The following is a 13,376-nucleotide window of genomic DNA, read 5'->3' as shown; positions in this document are numbered from 1 at the left end:
CTGACGTCTACCAGGGAAGAACTTTCTTTTCGCTGACCAGCTCCCCATATGGTGAATCCGCTGAAACAGGAAGAAGGGCCAAATATACTGGGGTAACAGCACCTTCATCTGGGGACTTGGTGGCATTTGGACCTGCCATATCAGTTCTCACCCACCCTGGGCAGCAGGCATTGAGTATAATGCCCTCTCCCTTCCTGGTCTCCTTTAACTGACGAGCTTGAATTCTGGACAATACTGATACACCGATTTTGGACACCCCATAAGCAGTGTTTGGCCAGCCCTTTTCTTGATGGACTCCGTTTTTGGCATCTTCCACAAACTTTTGCATCAGCTTCACCAGCTCGTCCTCAGTGATGGTGTCACTGCGGAACTTCTCCTGAAGTTCAGGGCTGCACTTGGCGAGGGCTGAGGGGCTGACCATGCTGGAGACATTGACAACTCTTCCTGTAAGAGCACAAAAACATGGCGTTTATGAAGCACCATGGAAAATTTATGCCGACTGTAAGCTACTTACATGATGTCTATGGGGGCTATAAACCTTCATCTTTATCCTGATGTTGGGTGGGATTTCTCCTTCATGGTGCTATTGTTCCCCACTGTGTTAAAGGAGGTACATGGCAACCGCTCATCTCCCCTGGGCATTAAGTCTACAGCTGGCTGGCACTACACTGAAAATATGGGACTATCCTTTTCTGAGAAGATGGAGGAAAACTTTAAATGAGTTTTCCGGGTGTTTAATATTAATAAGCTATCCTCAGAATAAGTCATCCATACCTGATCGGCACTCCTATCGATCAGCTATCTGAAGAGGATCGGCGCATCCTTCTCTCAGCTTACCAAGCACAGCGCCGTACATTGTATAGTGGCTGTGCTTGGTATAGCAGCTCAGCCACATTCACTAGAATGGGACTGCGTCTAGGCCATGTGATCGATGAACAAGAGGTCACTGGCCTTGGAAGGTGCCACGGTGCTCATGGTTTCAAACAGCTGATCACGGGGGGTGCCGGGAGGATAAGTCATCAATACTACACACCCGGACAACCCATTTAAATAGTCCATCACTGTATACTTACCATTTGGTTTAATCAGTGGAAGAAGCTTGTTGGAAACATCTAGAGTGCCAAAGAAGTTGGTCTTCAAAGTAACTTCTGCTTGGGTGGCAAATGGGGTTGTGTCAGCAACTGGAAAAGTCGAACATGGAAAAAACATGAGGTTTGGGCCATGTTTAGGTCCAGCAAGTTATATATTTTTGGTACGTCATCAAAGAAGAGTAACGGGCATGTGTGACCAACTTTCTACCAGGAACACAAGGACCAGGCCCCATCAACTGCAGTGGGGGCCATTCATAGCCTATCAAATCAAATTAAGGGCTCATGCACACAACCACTGTCGACCAGTGCCCGTATTGCGGACCACAAACAGCGCTTCCGCAATATACAGGCACCAGCCGTTTGTGCATCACTATGGAGAGTTTCCGAGGTTTTCTGTCTGTGCCTCCGCACCGCAAAAAAAAATAGAACATGTTCTATTTTTTTTGCGGTGCAGACCGATCACTGATCTATTAAAGTTGAATGGGTCTGCATCCGTCTGTCAGCCACCCGGACAATGCCCGTGCATTGGGGACTGCAATTTGCGCTCCCCAATGCACAGAATGGGCAGCACATGTTCGTGTGCATGAGCCCTAATGTCATTGTGGGGAAAAAAAAAAAAAAAAACTTTGTAGTAAAAGGATACAGAAAGTAAAAAAAATATTTATATAAATAAAGCATAATAAAAGGATGTGTCTGTAGTCCGTGGTAATATTAACAATAATAATAGCAATAATCTATATTTATATAGTGCCACCATATTCTGCAGTGCTTTACTATTCACAGGGTTCATGTACAGAACAAAAGACATCACAACTAGTTTTGAGCGAACTTGTCTTTTATGTTCTGCGTCCAAAGTTCGGGTTATCGAATAATCCAGTTATGGATTAAAAATTCCGTTATGGTCCGTGGTAGCGAAATCCATAACGGGATTCTTCAATAACCCAAACTTTGGACGCAGAACTTAAAACACAAGTTCGCGCAACATTAATCACGACGTAACTGGCTAATATACAACTGAATCACTAGGAGTGAGGGTCCTGCTCACAAGAGCTTACAATCTATGTACTTGTGGTTCCTCAGAAATCCCTTGACGGCGTGCAGCACTATATTGTCTTGCACCAGTCCCATTATAGTCAGTGGGATCTGTCGGCACCAGTTCTGTATGTCATTTAACAGACCCAGCGCTTAGATTTTTCTTTTCCTTTTCTGGTCCTAGATATGTGAACTTACTCATAAGTGAAAGGACTTGTGTGTTATGAATTTACTTGTAGATTTGTTTCAGACTTAAAAAATCTGAAACGCGTGAAACTAGCCTTAAAATTCTGAATGCTATTCTTATTTCCTTTGCTCTGACAGTACAAGACTTCTGTGTTCATTGGCCTCACATATTAAATTACTTGGCCTCAATAATCCTCCAGATATGACATATGTTTTACAGTTTTGTACTGATCTGCGGTGACAGAACATTTGTGCAGTCGGCAGTTTTCTGTTACCAGCCCCTGATTGATGTATACTGCTGATGCATGCTAGCTGTGGACATAGGTTCTCCAACAATTGCAGGAAATTCAGTGGTTAATTTAGGACTTCCAGAAGAGAGGGTTTAGCTTTGACCACTACATGTGGTTATTAGTGTGATATGCTGACGGAGCATCTCCAGTATTTGCACCGCTCATCTTTATCGATGCTATATACATCACATAGAAGCCTGTACGATACAGAGACTGACGGCCGGCGGTCCTGCACATGCGCACTCTAGCATTCATCCTAGTGCGCTGTGAAGACTGCCGGCCGGCGCTTTCTCCAGCAGGAGGCGGTGACGTCACGTCTCCTGAGGGAGAAAGGGTGAGAAGACGGACGTTGCCCGGAAGCACAGATAAGCCATCTGGAGGGACCACGTGACCGGGAGGCAGGTCTCAAGAATGACTGCACTCTGGAAGGTAAGTACAGTATGTGAGCAATAATCTTTTCTCCACAGGTTAGCTTTTAATAGCCAAAAAATGGTTAAGCCCGGAGAACCCCTTTAAGATGGTTTTAAAAATATCCCATTTTGTGGCTGTATTTTTATTTTTGAGGACTTTGTCCCAGTTAGTTAGGCCTATGGCCTCTCTTAGTTGGCTAAAGTTTGCTTATTTGAAGTTGGGCATTTTTGTTCCTCACTGAAGAAACGCTCTTTTGAATGACAATTGGAAGGTTATTACTTTATGGTCACTTTTTCCCAGGTGTCCACCGACCTGCACGTCTGTTGTTCTGTCAGGTCTATTGGTTAATACTAAGTCCAGTATGGCTGTCCCTCTAGTTGGTTGGGAAAGGTAATTGTCTTTGGTTATTGCCAAGAACCTGTTTCCGGTTTCAGTTTCCCAGTCTATATCTGGGTAGTTGAAGTCCCCCATAATAACCACCTCATTATGATTTGCCGTGCAGGTTTACAACATTTTTCTATCAATAGCTGTGTAATCAATTCATCCTTGTTTTTATCATATTTTACTGGTGCCATTTAGAGATACACATGACTGGTAGGTCTGCCAATTATTTTTTTTTTAAGTGTGGGTTAACCCCTTAAGGACCGGGCTCATTTTCACCTTAAGGACCAGGCTCATTTTCACCTTAAGGACCAGGCCATTTTTTGCAAATCTGACCAGTGTCACTTTAAGTGCTCATAACTTTAAAACGCTTTGACTTACCCAGGCCGTTCTGAGATTGTTTTTTCGTCACATATTGTACTCCATGACACTGCTAAAATTGGGTCAAAAAAGTTAATTTTTTTGCATAAAAAAATACAATTTTTACCGTAAATTTTGAAAAATTAGCAAATTTCAAATTTTCAGTTTCTCTACCTCTGTAATACATAGTAATACCCCCAAAAATTGTGATGACTTTACATTCCCCATATGTCTACTTCATGCTTGAATTGTTTTGGGAATGATATTTTATTTTTTGGGGATGTTACAAGGCTTAGAAGTTTAGAAGCAAATTTTGAAATTTTCAGAAATCTTCAAAATCCCACTTTTTATGGACCAGTTCAGGTTTGAAGTCATATTGTGAGGCTTAGATAATAGAAACCTCCCAAAAATGACCCCATTCTAGAAACTACACCCCTCAAGGTATTCAAAACTGTTTTTTCAAACTTTGTTAACCCTTTAGGTGTTCCACAAGAGTTAATGGCAGATGGAGAAACAATTTTGAAATTTCTATTTCTTGGAAAATTTTCCAATATAATCAATTTTTTCCAGGAGTAAAACAAGGGTTAACTGCCAAACAACACTCAAAATGGGTTGCCCTGATTCTGTAGTTTGCAAAAACACCCCATATGTGGTCGTAAACTACTGTTTGGCCGAACGGTAGCACATAGAAGGAGGGGAACACCATATGGGTTTTGGAAGGCAGATTTGGCAGGACTGGTTTTGTTTATACCATGTCCCATTTGAAGCCCCCTGTTGCACCCCTAGAATAGAAATTTCAAAAAAGTGACTCCATCTAAGAAAGTACACCCCTCAAGGTATTCAAAACTGGGTTTACAAACTTTGTTAACCCTTTAGGTGTTCCACAAGAGTTAATGGCAGATGGAGAAACAATTTTGAAATTTATATTTTTTGGAAAATTTTCCAATATAATCAATTTTTTCCAGGAGTAAAACAAGGGTTAACTGCCAAACAACACTCAAAATGGGTTGCCCTGATTCTGTAGTTTTCATAAACACCCCATATGTGGTTGTAAACTACTGTTTGGCCGAACGGTAGCACATAGAAGGAGGGGAACACCATATGGGTTTTGGAAGGCAGATTTGGCAGGACTGGTTTTGTTTATACCATGTCCCATTTGAAGCCCCCTGTTGCACCCCTAGAATAGAAATTTCAAAAAAGTGACTCCATCTAAGAAAGTACACCCCTCAAGGTATTCAAAACTGGGTTTACAAACTTTGTTAACCCTTTAGGTGTTCCACAAGAGTTAATGGCAGATGGAGAAACAATTTTGAAATTTCTATTTTTTGGAAAATTTTCCAATATAATCAATTTTTTCCAGGAGGAAAACAAGGGTTAACTGCCAAACAACACTCAAAATGGGTTGCCCTGATTCTGTAGTTTGCAAAAACACCCCATATGTGGTCGTAAACTACTATTTGGCTAAACGGCAGGACATAGAAGAAGGGGAACGTCATTTTTGGAAGGCAGATTTTGCTGGACTGGTTTATTGACACCATGTACCCTTTCAAGCCCCCTGATGCACCCCTAGAGTAGAAACTCCATAAAAGTGACCCCATCTAGGAAACTACGGGATAAGGTGGTTGTTGTTTTGGGACTATTTTTGGGGTAAATTTGATTTTTGGTTGCTCTATATTAGTCTTTTTTGAGGCAATGTAACAAAAAAATGTAATTCTAAAATTGTTTCTACATTCACTATTTGGTTTTGTGGAACACCTAAAGGGTTAACATTAGGGTTGTCCCGATACCGATACTAGTATCGGTATCGGGACCGATTCCGAGTTTTCTCGGCGGTACTCAGCCGCCGATACCCCGCCCCGATACATAAATAGAATACTATGGGCGTAACTATGGGCGGGGCCCGGTGCAGTCACTGTACTCTTACACCGGGCCCCGCCACTCACCAAAGTATTTATAAACGTGAATCCTTATCCTGTTATTAAGCTGCCCTCTCCCATGTTCCCCTGTCCCCCCTGTATCCCCACAGCACTTACTTAAGCTTCCATAGCAGGCAGAGCAGACGGCACCAGTAACGTCACTCACTGACGTCGAGCGCCTGCTCCGCCCACTTTATGAGTGAAGCAGGCGGAGCAGACGCGCGACGTCAGTGAGTGACGTTACTGGTGCCGTCCGCTCTGCCTGCTATGGAAGCTTAAGTAAGTGCTGTGGGGATACAGGGGAACATGGGAGAGGGCAGCGTTAGTTCAACTTAACAACAGGATAAGGATTCACGTTTATAAATACTTCGGTGAGCGGCGGGGCCCGGTGTATTGGGGGACACTGTTATGAGGGGGATCTGTGGATGACATATAGCAGTGTCATCCACAGATCCTCCCCATAACAGTTCCATCCACAGATCCCCTATAACAGCACCATCCACAGATCCCCCACCAAATAACAATGCCATCCTCAGATCCCCCCACCCCATAACAATGCCATCCACAGATATCCCACCCCATAGCAGTACCATCCACAGATCCCCATAACAGTGCCATCCACAGATCCCCATAACAGTGCCATCCACAGATCCCCCATAACAGCACCATCCACAGATCCCCATAACAGCGCCATCCACAGATCCCCCATAACAGTGCCATCCACAGATCCCCCATAACAGTGCCATCCACAGATCCCCCATAACAGTGCCATCCACAGATCCCCCATAACAGTGCCATCCACAGATCCCCCATAACAGTGCCATCCACAGATCCCCATAACAGTGCCATCCACAGATCCCCCATAACAGTGCCATCCACAGATCCCCCATAACAGTGCCATCCACAGATCCCCCATAACAGTGCCATCCACAGGTCCCCCATAACAGTGCCATCCACAGATCCCCCATAACAGTGCCATCCACAGATCCCCCATAACAGTGCCATCCACAGATCCCCCATAACAGTGCCATCCACAGATCCCCATAACAGTGCCATCCACAGATCCCCCATAACAGTGCCATCCACAGATCCCCCATAACAGTGCCATCCACAGATCCCCCATAACAGTGCCATCCACAGGTCCCCCATAACAGTGCCATCCACAGATCCCCCACATGACAGTGCGTCATCCACAGATCCACAGATCCCCCAAAACGGTCACATGACATTTAAAAAAAGTATCGGTATTCGGTATCGGTGACTACTTGAAAAAAAGTATCGGTACTTGTACTCGGTCCTAAAAAAGTGGTATCGGGACAACCCTAGTTAACATAGTTTGTAAAGTAACTTTTGAATACCTTGAGGGGTGTAGTTTCTTAGATGGGGTCACTTTTTTGGAGTTTCTAGTCTAGGCTACATCAGGGGGGGCTTCTAATGGGACATGGTGTCAAAAAAAAAACTGTCCATCAAAATCTGCCTTCCAGAAACCATATGGAGTTCCCTTCGTTCTATGCCCTGCCGTGCGGCTATATAACCATTTACGACCACATATGGGGTGTTTCTGCAAACTACAGAATCGGGGCAATAAATATTTAGTTTTGTTTGGCTGTTAACCCTTGCTTTATTACCGGCAAAATGGATTCAAATTGAAATTTTGCCCAAAAATTGGTGTTTTGGCACAGTTTTTATTTTATATTTTTAACACCGTTCATCCGAGGCGTTTGGTCAAAAGTTATTTTTATAGCGACGACTTTTACGCACGCGACGATGCCCAATATGTATGGCTCTCAGACTTTGGAGACACTAAGCAGGCATCCTAAAACTGCGGCCCTCCAGATATTGTAAAACTACAATTCCCACCATGCCCTGCTGATGGCTGTAGGTTGTCTGGGCATGCTGGGAGTTATAGTTTTACAACATCTGGAGGGCCGCAGTTTGAGGATGCCTGCTCTAAAACTAATATTTTTTGGGGAAAGAAAAATTGTTTCCGTGTCTCCAAAGTCTGAGAGCCATAGTGTTTTATGTTCTCTAGTGGACTGTTGAGGATTATAAAAATTTAGTACTCCATGGAAGTGTGATACTCCCTGAAGCAATTGATAACGCAGAGGCCCGGATGATCGGGGCACGTGTCACATTGAGTAGTGGTGTCCTTCCGTATCCCCCTCTTGTGACACACTCTGCACTTTTTTTGGGTTCGTCCCTTCTTTCCAGTATGGGGGACCACACCTGGAAAGTGTTGGCCAGGGACGATCCGGGCGCCTCCAATTCCCGAGGTACTCCGGCCTGCTCTTTCCCGGTCCGAAAAGATCAGGTCTTTGAGGACTGCCTCATAGAACTGGAGGAATGTCCCTGTGCTGCCAGCGCTTCGGGATAGTACAAAAGAGTTGTACATGGCAACCTGTACCAAGTAGACCGCAACTTTTTTGTACCATGCCCGGGTTTTGCGCATGGCGTTATATGGCGTGAGGACTTGATCAGAGAGATCAACTCCTCCCATATACCGATTGTAGTCGACGATACAATCGGGCTTGAGGACCGTTGCCGCGGTACCTCGCACAGGGACAGGGGTGGTGCCGTTACCGTGGATTGTGGACAGCATAAGGACATCCCTCTTGTCCTTATACCTGACCAGCAACAGGTTTCCACTGGTAAGGGCACGGGTCTCACCCCTGGGGATAGGTACCTGGAGGGGGTAGGCAGGGAGGCCGCGTTGATTTTTCCGCACGGTCCCACAAGCGAACGTGGATCTGGCGGCAAGGGACCTGAACAAGGGAATGCTGGTATAAAAGTTATCCACGTACAAGTGGTAACCATTATCCAGCAGTGGGTACATAAGGTCCCACACGAGTTTCCCGCTAACACCCAGAGTGGGGGGACATTCTGGGGGTTCAATACGGGAATCTCGCCCCTCGTACACACGAAATTTGTAAGTGTACCCTGAGGCACTCTCACAAATTTTGTATAGCTTCACGCCATACCTCGCCCGCTTTGTGGGAATGTATTGGCGGAAACTGAGTCTCCCCTTGAACGCAACGAGAGACTCATCAACCGCGACCTCCCTTCCAGGTACGTAGGCCTGCTGAAATGTGGCCCCAAAGTGATCGATGACCGGCCGTATCTTATACAGCCGGTCATAGGCAGGATCACTTCGGGGGGGACATGCTGCATTATCGGAATAATGCAGACATTTCCGGATGGCCTCAAACCGGTGACGTATCATGACCATACTGTACAGTGGGGTCTGGTATAGGACGTCCCCACTCCAGTATTGCCTGACACTGGGTTTTTGGACTAGACCCATATGCAGCACGAGGCCCCAAAATGTCCTCATTTCGGCTGCACTGACCGGCGTCCAGCCACCGGGTCTAGCCAAAACTGAGCCTGGGTTTTGAGCGACGAACTGTTGGGCGTACAGATTCGTCTGCTCCACCATCAAATTCACCAGTGAGTTACTGAAAAAAAAACTAAAATAGTCTATTTCAGTAAACCCCACTGTGGGAATCTGGATTCCAGGATTGCCAGCAAAATCCGGAATCTCAGGCTCAAAGTCCACTGGGGGACACCAGCTAAGTTCATCGGCAGGGGGCTCCGGTGGACTTATTTGGTGGGCCGGGAAACCAGTACGAACCCCAGGGCGGCTCGTACTAGGGTGGGCCACAGGATCCCTAGCATGTGGGGCCCCTGGCTCCGCCTGGCGGCGTCTCCGCCGCCTTGGTGGCTCATCGTCATCAGATGATGATGAGGAGGATGCGGATGACAAAAGGAATGTGGGGTCATCCTCATCCTCACTGGGGCTCTCAGAGTCGGAGGCAATCTGGGCGTATGCCTCCTCGGCCGAGAACATCCGGTGGGCCATGGGTGTGTGTGCGTGTAGGTGTGCGTGTGTGGCAAACTTTATTATATGTGCGTGTGTGTGGGGGCAACGGGTGTTCGCGTACTAAAAAGTCCAGGCAAAAAAATGGGCAAGTGTTAGAAAAAAAAAAAGTTAAAACTTGCTGATCAGCGGTACAACGCTGATCAGCGGTCGGTGGGGTGGTGGGGCGGGCGATGCGCTAACAGTGGACGGACGCTAAAAAGTGCCGGCCAGTCAGCGCACGCAGAAAAAAAAAAGTGGTGGTGAGTGGGGGGTGGGGGGTGCTGGTGGGGGGGGGGTGGGGGGGGGAGGCAGGTGGGGGGGGGGGGGAAGTGGCTGGTGGGGGGTGGGTGGGGGGGCAAGTGGCAGGAGGGGTCTGGGTTAGGGTTAGATGGAAGTTTGGAAGTTTGGAATAAAAGTACTTTTTTTTTTTTTTTTCTAACTTACTTTTCCCTTCTTTCCCTGCCTAACGGTGCCTCTCCCTCACTGACCCTAACCTACCTGGGTGGCGATGGGTGCAGGAGGGTGATGGATTCCGATTAGGGGGACACAGGAGCTGGTGCTGGACGATGCTGCACGGTCAGGGTGCTGGACAGGAAGAGGAGGGGAGAGAGGAGCGCAGGAAGTTTGAATCTCGCGCCTCTCTCCCCTGCACCAATCAGCACCCTGGACAGCGGCATTCAGCACCAGGGCCAGCACCGCCTCTCCAAATCCTCGGACTGCGATAGGTGGTGTATAATTACGCCACCGATCGCAGTCTTTTTCCGGTTCATCGGGTCACAGGACACCCGAATGGACCGGAAACGCAGAAAACCGCAGGTCTGAATTGACCTGCGGTTTTCTGCGATCGCCGATACGGGGGGGTCAAATGACCCCCCCCTGCATTGTTACGGGATGCCGGCTGAATGATTTCAGCCGAAATCCCGTTCCGATTAACCCCTGCGGCGCCGGAGTTCCGATTTTAAGTCAGGACGTACCGGTACGTCCTCGGTCCTTAAGGACTCGGGAAATAGGGCGTACCGGTACGTCCTAGGTCCTTAAGGACTCGGGAAATAGGGCGTACCGGTACGTCCTAGGTCCTTAAGGGGTTAAAGAGAGTCTGTCAGCAGTTTTGACCATGCTAAATTGCTGTCAGCATTAAAGGGGTTTTCTCATCTCAGACAATGGGGGCAAATCGCTAAGCTAAGCCCCCATTGTCCTGCTGGGACCCGCACCTTTATCGAGAACGGAGCCCCGAAAGTGAAGGAGAACGCACTGCGCATGCGCTGCCACCCTCCATTCATTTCTATGGGGCCGCCGAAAACAGCCGAGCGCTGGCTCGGCTAGTGCCGTCTGCCCCATAGAAATGAATGGGAGCATGGGCCGCGCATGCGCGGCAGGCTCCCATTCACTTCTATGGGAGAGGCGGGGATTAGCGCTTTGTGGTGGACGGACCCCGGGAAATCTGGGGTCCTCCAGCCACAGTGCTCACCGCTCCGTTCTCGATATAGGTGGGGGGAAATGGCAGTGCGGTGGGACCCGCACCTACCAGACAATGGGGGCATATCCTAGCGATATGCCCCCATTGTCTAAGATGGGAATACCCCTTTAAGTAGGGGCTGGGAAAAGCAGTGGAAACATACCTTTTTCTGGAGCGTTTATCATTTGGAGTAGTGAAAATATAAAGTTTTAATCTGAAAGAGTGTGCACAAGCAAATGCACTACTTGCATTCCCCATTTACCATATTTTTCACCCTATAAGACGCACTCCCCCCCCCCCAAAAAAAGTGGGGGGAAATGGCAGTGTGCGTCTTATGGGGCAAATGCTGCTATTTAACACTGACACATCGCCGGCCGCGATGCTGCACAGCGCGGCCGGGGATGTATCGCGGGGAGGGAGGAGGGGCTGGGGGCGCAACTGATATTGGAATGGCAGCGGGGCCCGGTGCAGTCACTGTATTCTATTACACCGGGCCCCACTCACTGTAGTATTCATATGTAACCTGTAGGCATGGGGGCTTTGTTAAACTAAAGAAATCCTCTGACGCAGTATCGCAATCCACGTAGTACTCACTCGAAACGCAGGCAGGCCGGATGGCAGAGTAACGTCACTTACTACGTCACGCGCCTGATCCACCTGCTTCATTCATAAAGTGGGAGGAGCAGGCGCGTGACGTAGTAAGTGACGTTACTCTGCCATCCGGCCTGCCTGCCACTGGAGTTTCGAGTGAGTACTACGTGGACTGCGATACTGCGTCAGAGGATTTCTATAGTTTAACAAAGCCCCCATGCCTACAGGTTACATATGAATACTACAGTGAGCGGGGCCAAGTTGAATGGGTCTGCATCAGTCTGCGTCAGCCACCCGGACGGTGCCCGTGCATTGGGGACTGCAATTTGCGCTCCCAATGCACAGAATGGGAGCGCACATGTTCGTGTGCATGAGCCCTAATGACATTGTGGAAAAAAAAAAAAAATACAGAATACAGAAAGTAAGAAAATAAAAAATTTATATAAATAAAGCATAATAAAAGGATGTGTCTGTAGTGCAGTGGTAATAATAATAATCTTTATTTATATAGTGCCACCATAGTCCGCAGCGCTTTACTATTCACACGGTTCTTGTACATAACAAAAGACATCACAACGTAACTGGCTAATATACAACTGAATCACTAGGAGTGAGGGCTCTGCTCGCAAGAGCTTACAATCTATGTACTTGTGGTTCCTCAGCAATCCCTTGCCGGTATGCAGCACTATATTGTCTTGCACTAGTCCCATTATAGCCAGTGGGATCTGTCGGCACCAGTCCCATTATAGTCAGTGGGATCTGTCGGCACCAGTTCTGTATGTCATTTAACAGACCTGGCGCTTAATTCCTTTATTTTTATTTTTTGCTTTTCTGGTCCTAGACCAGAAGAGAAAAATGGAAAATATGCCAGATATGTGAACTTACTCATAAGTAGCAAGGACTTACCTTTAAATGCAATTCCTGCGTTATTGATCAGCACGTCGAGCCCGCCATACTTTGCCTTCAGGAAATCCCTTAGAGCCTGGATACTGGTCAGGTCATTGATGTCCAGCTGATGGAAGAGCGGGGACAACCCCTCATTATTCAGGGCCTTGACAGCTTCTTCTCCAAGCTTGGGGTTCCTGGCTGTCAGATACACGTCTCCCTGGAACTGCTTGCACAAGGCCCTGACCACAGCCAGTCCAACTCCTTTATTGCCCCCTGTGACTAATGCCACCCTCACCCCAGCCATGCTGATAGTGACTGCAACAATGTGCACGAGAAGAGCGAAGGAAATGCACAGTGCAGGAGGCAGACAGGGCTTGTTATCACAGGAGGCAGTGATGGCACACTGCTCCTCCCTGCAAGGCCAGGGCTGAGGCCTGCCGCCTTCTTATAGAGCTGTGTGATGCTGCTGCCATCTGCTGGTCACAGAGGTGAACTACTGTACTAGATTATGTAAGGGCATATTCACATTGGCTCCTGACATATTTGCCTAATTTCTATGGACCTGACATATGCAGGGTTGTCATTTCCAATCACTACAGCTATTATTAACGACGTGCGTCCATGGGCAGCGGCATATATCCGTGCCAGATGTTCACTGGGCAAGATTTATCAAAAACCAGTGCAAGGTAAAAGTGGAATAGTCGCCCATAGCAATCAATTAGACTCCATCTTTTCAGTTTTTGGAGGCCCTTTTGAAAAGCAGCAACCTAATTGGATGCCATGAAGAACTACAGCACTTTTTTTTTTATTACACCGGCTTTCGGTGGGGGTACGACTACTGAGACCCTATTGATCACGAAAATGGGGGACCCTGATCGGAGGGGTGATCCTGCCTCTCTATGTGGCTGCCTCGGTCAT

The 13,376-nt window shown here is 47.4% G+C and overlaps 1 protein-coding gene across 2 annotated transcripts in view; it reads right to left on the bottom strand.

The window, feature by feature from the left end:
• LOC120994501 (carbonyl reductase [NADPH] 1-like) overlaps window positions 1-12,868 on the bottom strand; it is a 36,268-nt gene extending 23,400 nt beyond the window's left edge. The window contains exons 1-3 of one of the 2 annotated variants that reach the window (XM_040423122.1): window positions 12,477-12,868; window positions 1,074-1,181; window positions 15-444 (exon numbers count right to left, since the gene is read on the bottom strand). In XM_040423122.1, coding sequence (XP_040279056.1) covers window positions 15-444; window positions 1,074-1,181; window positions 12,477-12,762 — 824 coding nt within the window. In that variant the 5' untranslated portion in view covers window positions 12,763-12,868. Of the gene's footprint in view, window positions 1-7; window positions 445-1,073; window positions 1,182-12,476 lie in introns of those variants that run through there. The other variant, XM_040423121.1, reaches the window with a different exon arrangement.
• Between the last annotated feature and the right edge of the window lie 508 nt (window positions 12,869-13,376).

The sequence above is a fragment of the Bufo bufo genome, chromosome 3 (genome assembly GCF_905171765.1).
Source record: "Bufo bufo chromosome 3, aBufBuf1.1, whole genome shotgun sequence".
In the NCBI taxonomy this organism is placed as follows: Eukaryota; Metazoa; Chordata; class Amphibia; order Anura; family Bufonidae; genus Bufo; species Bufo bufo.
This window is presented reverse-complemented; position numbering and strand designations above follow the sequence as displayed.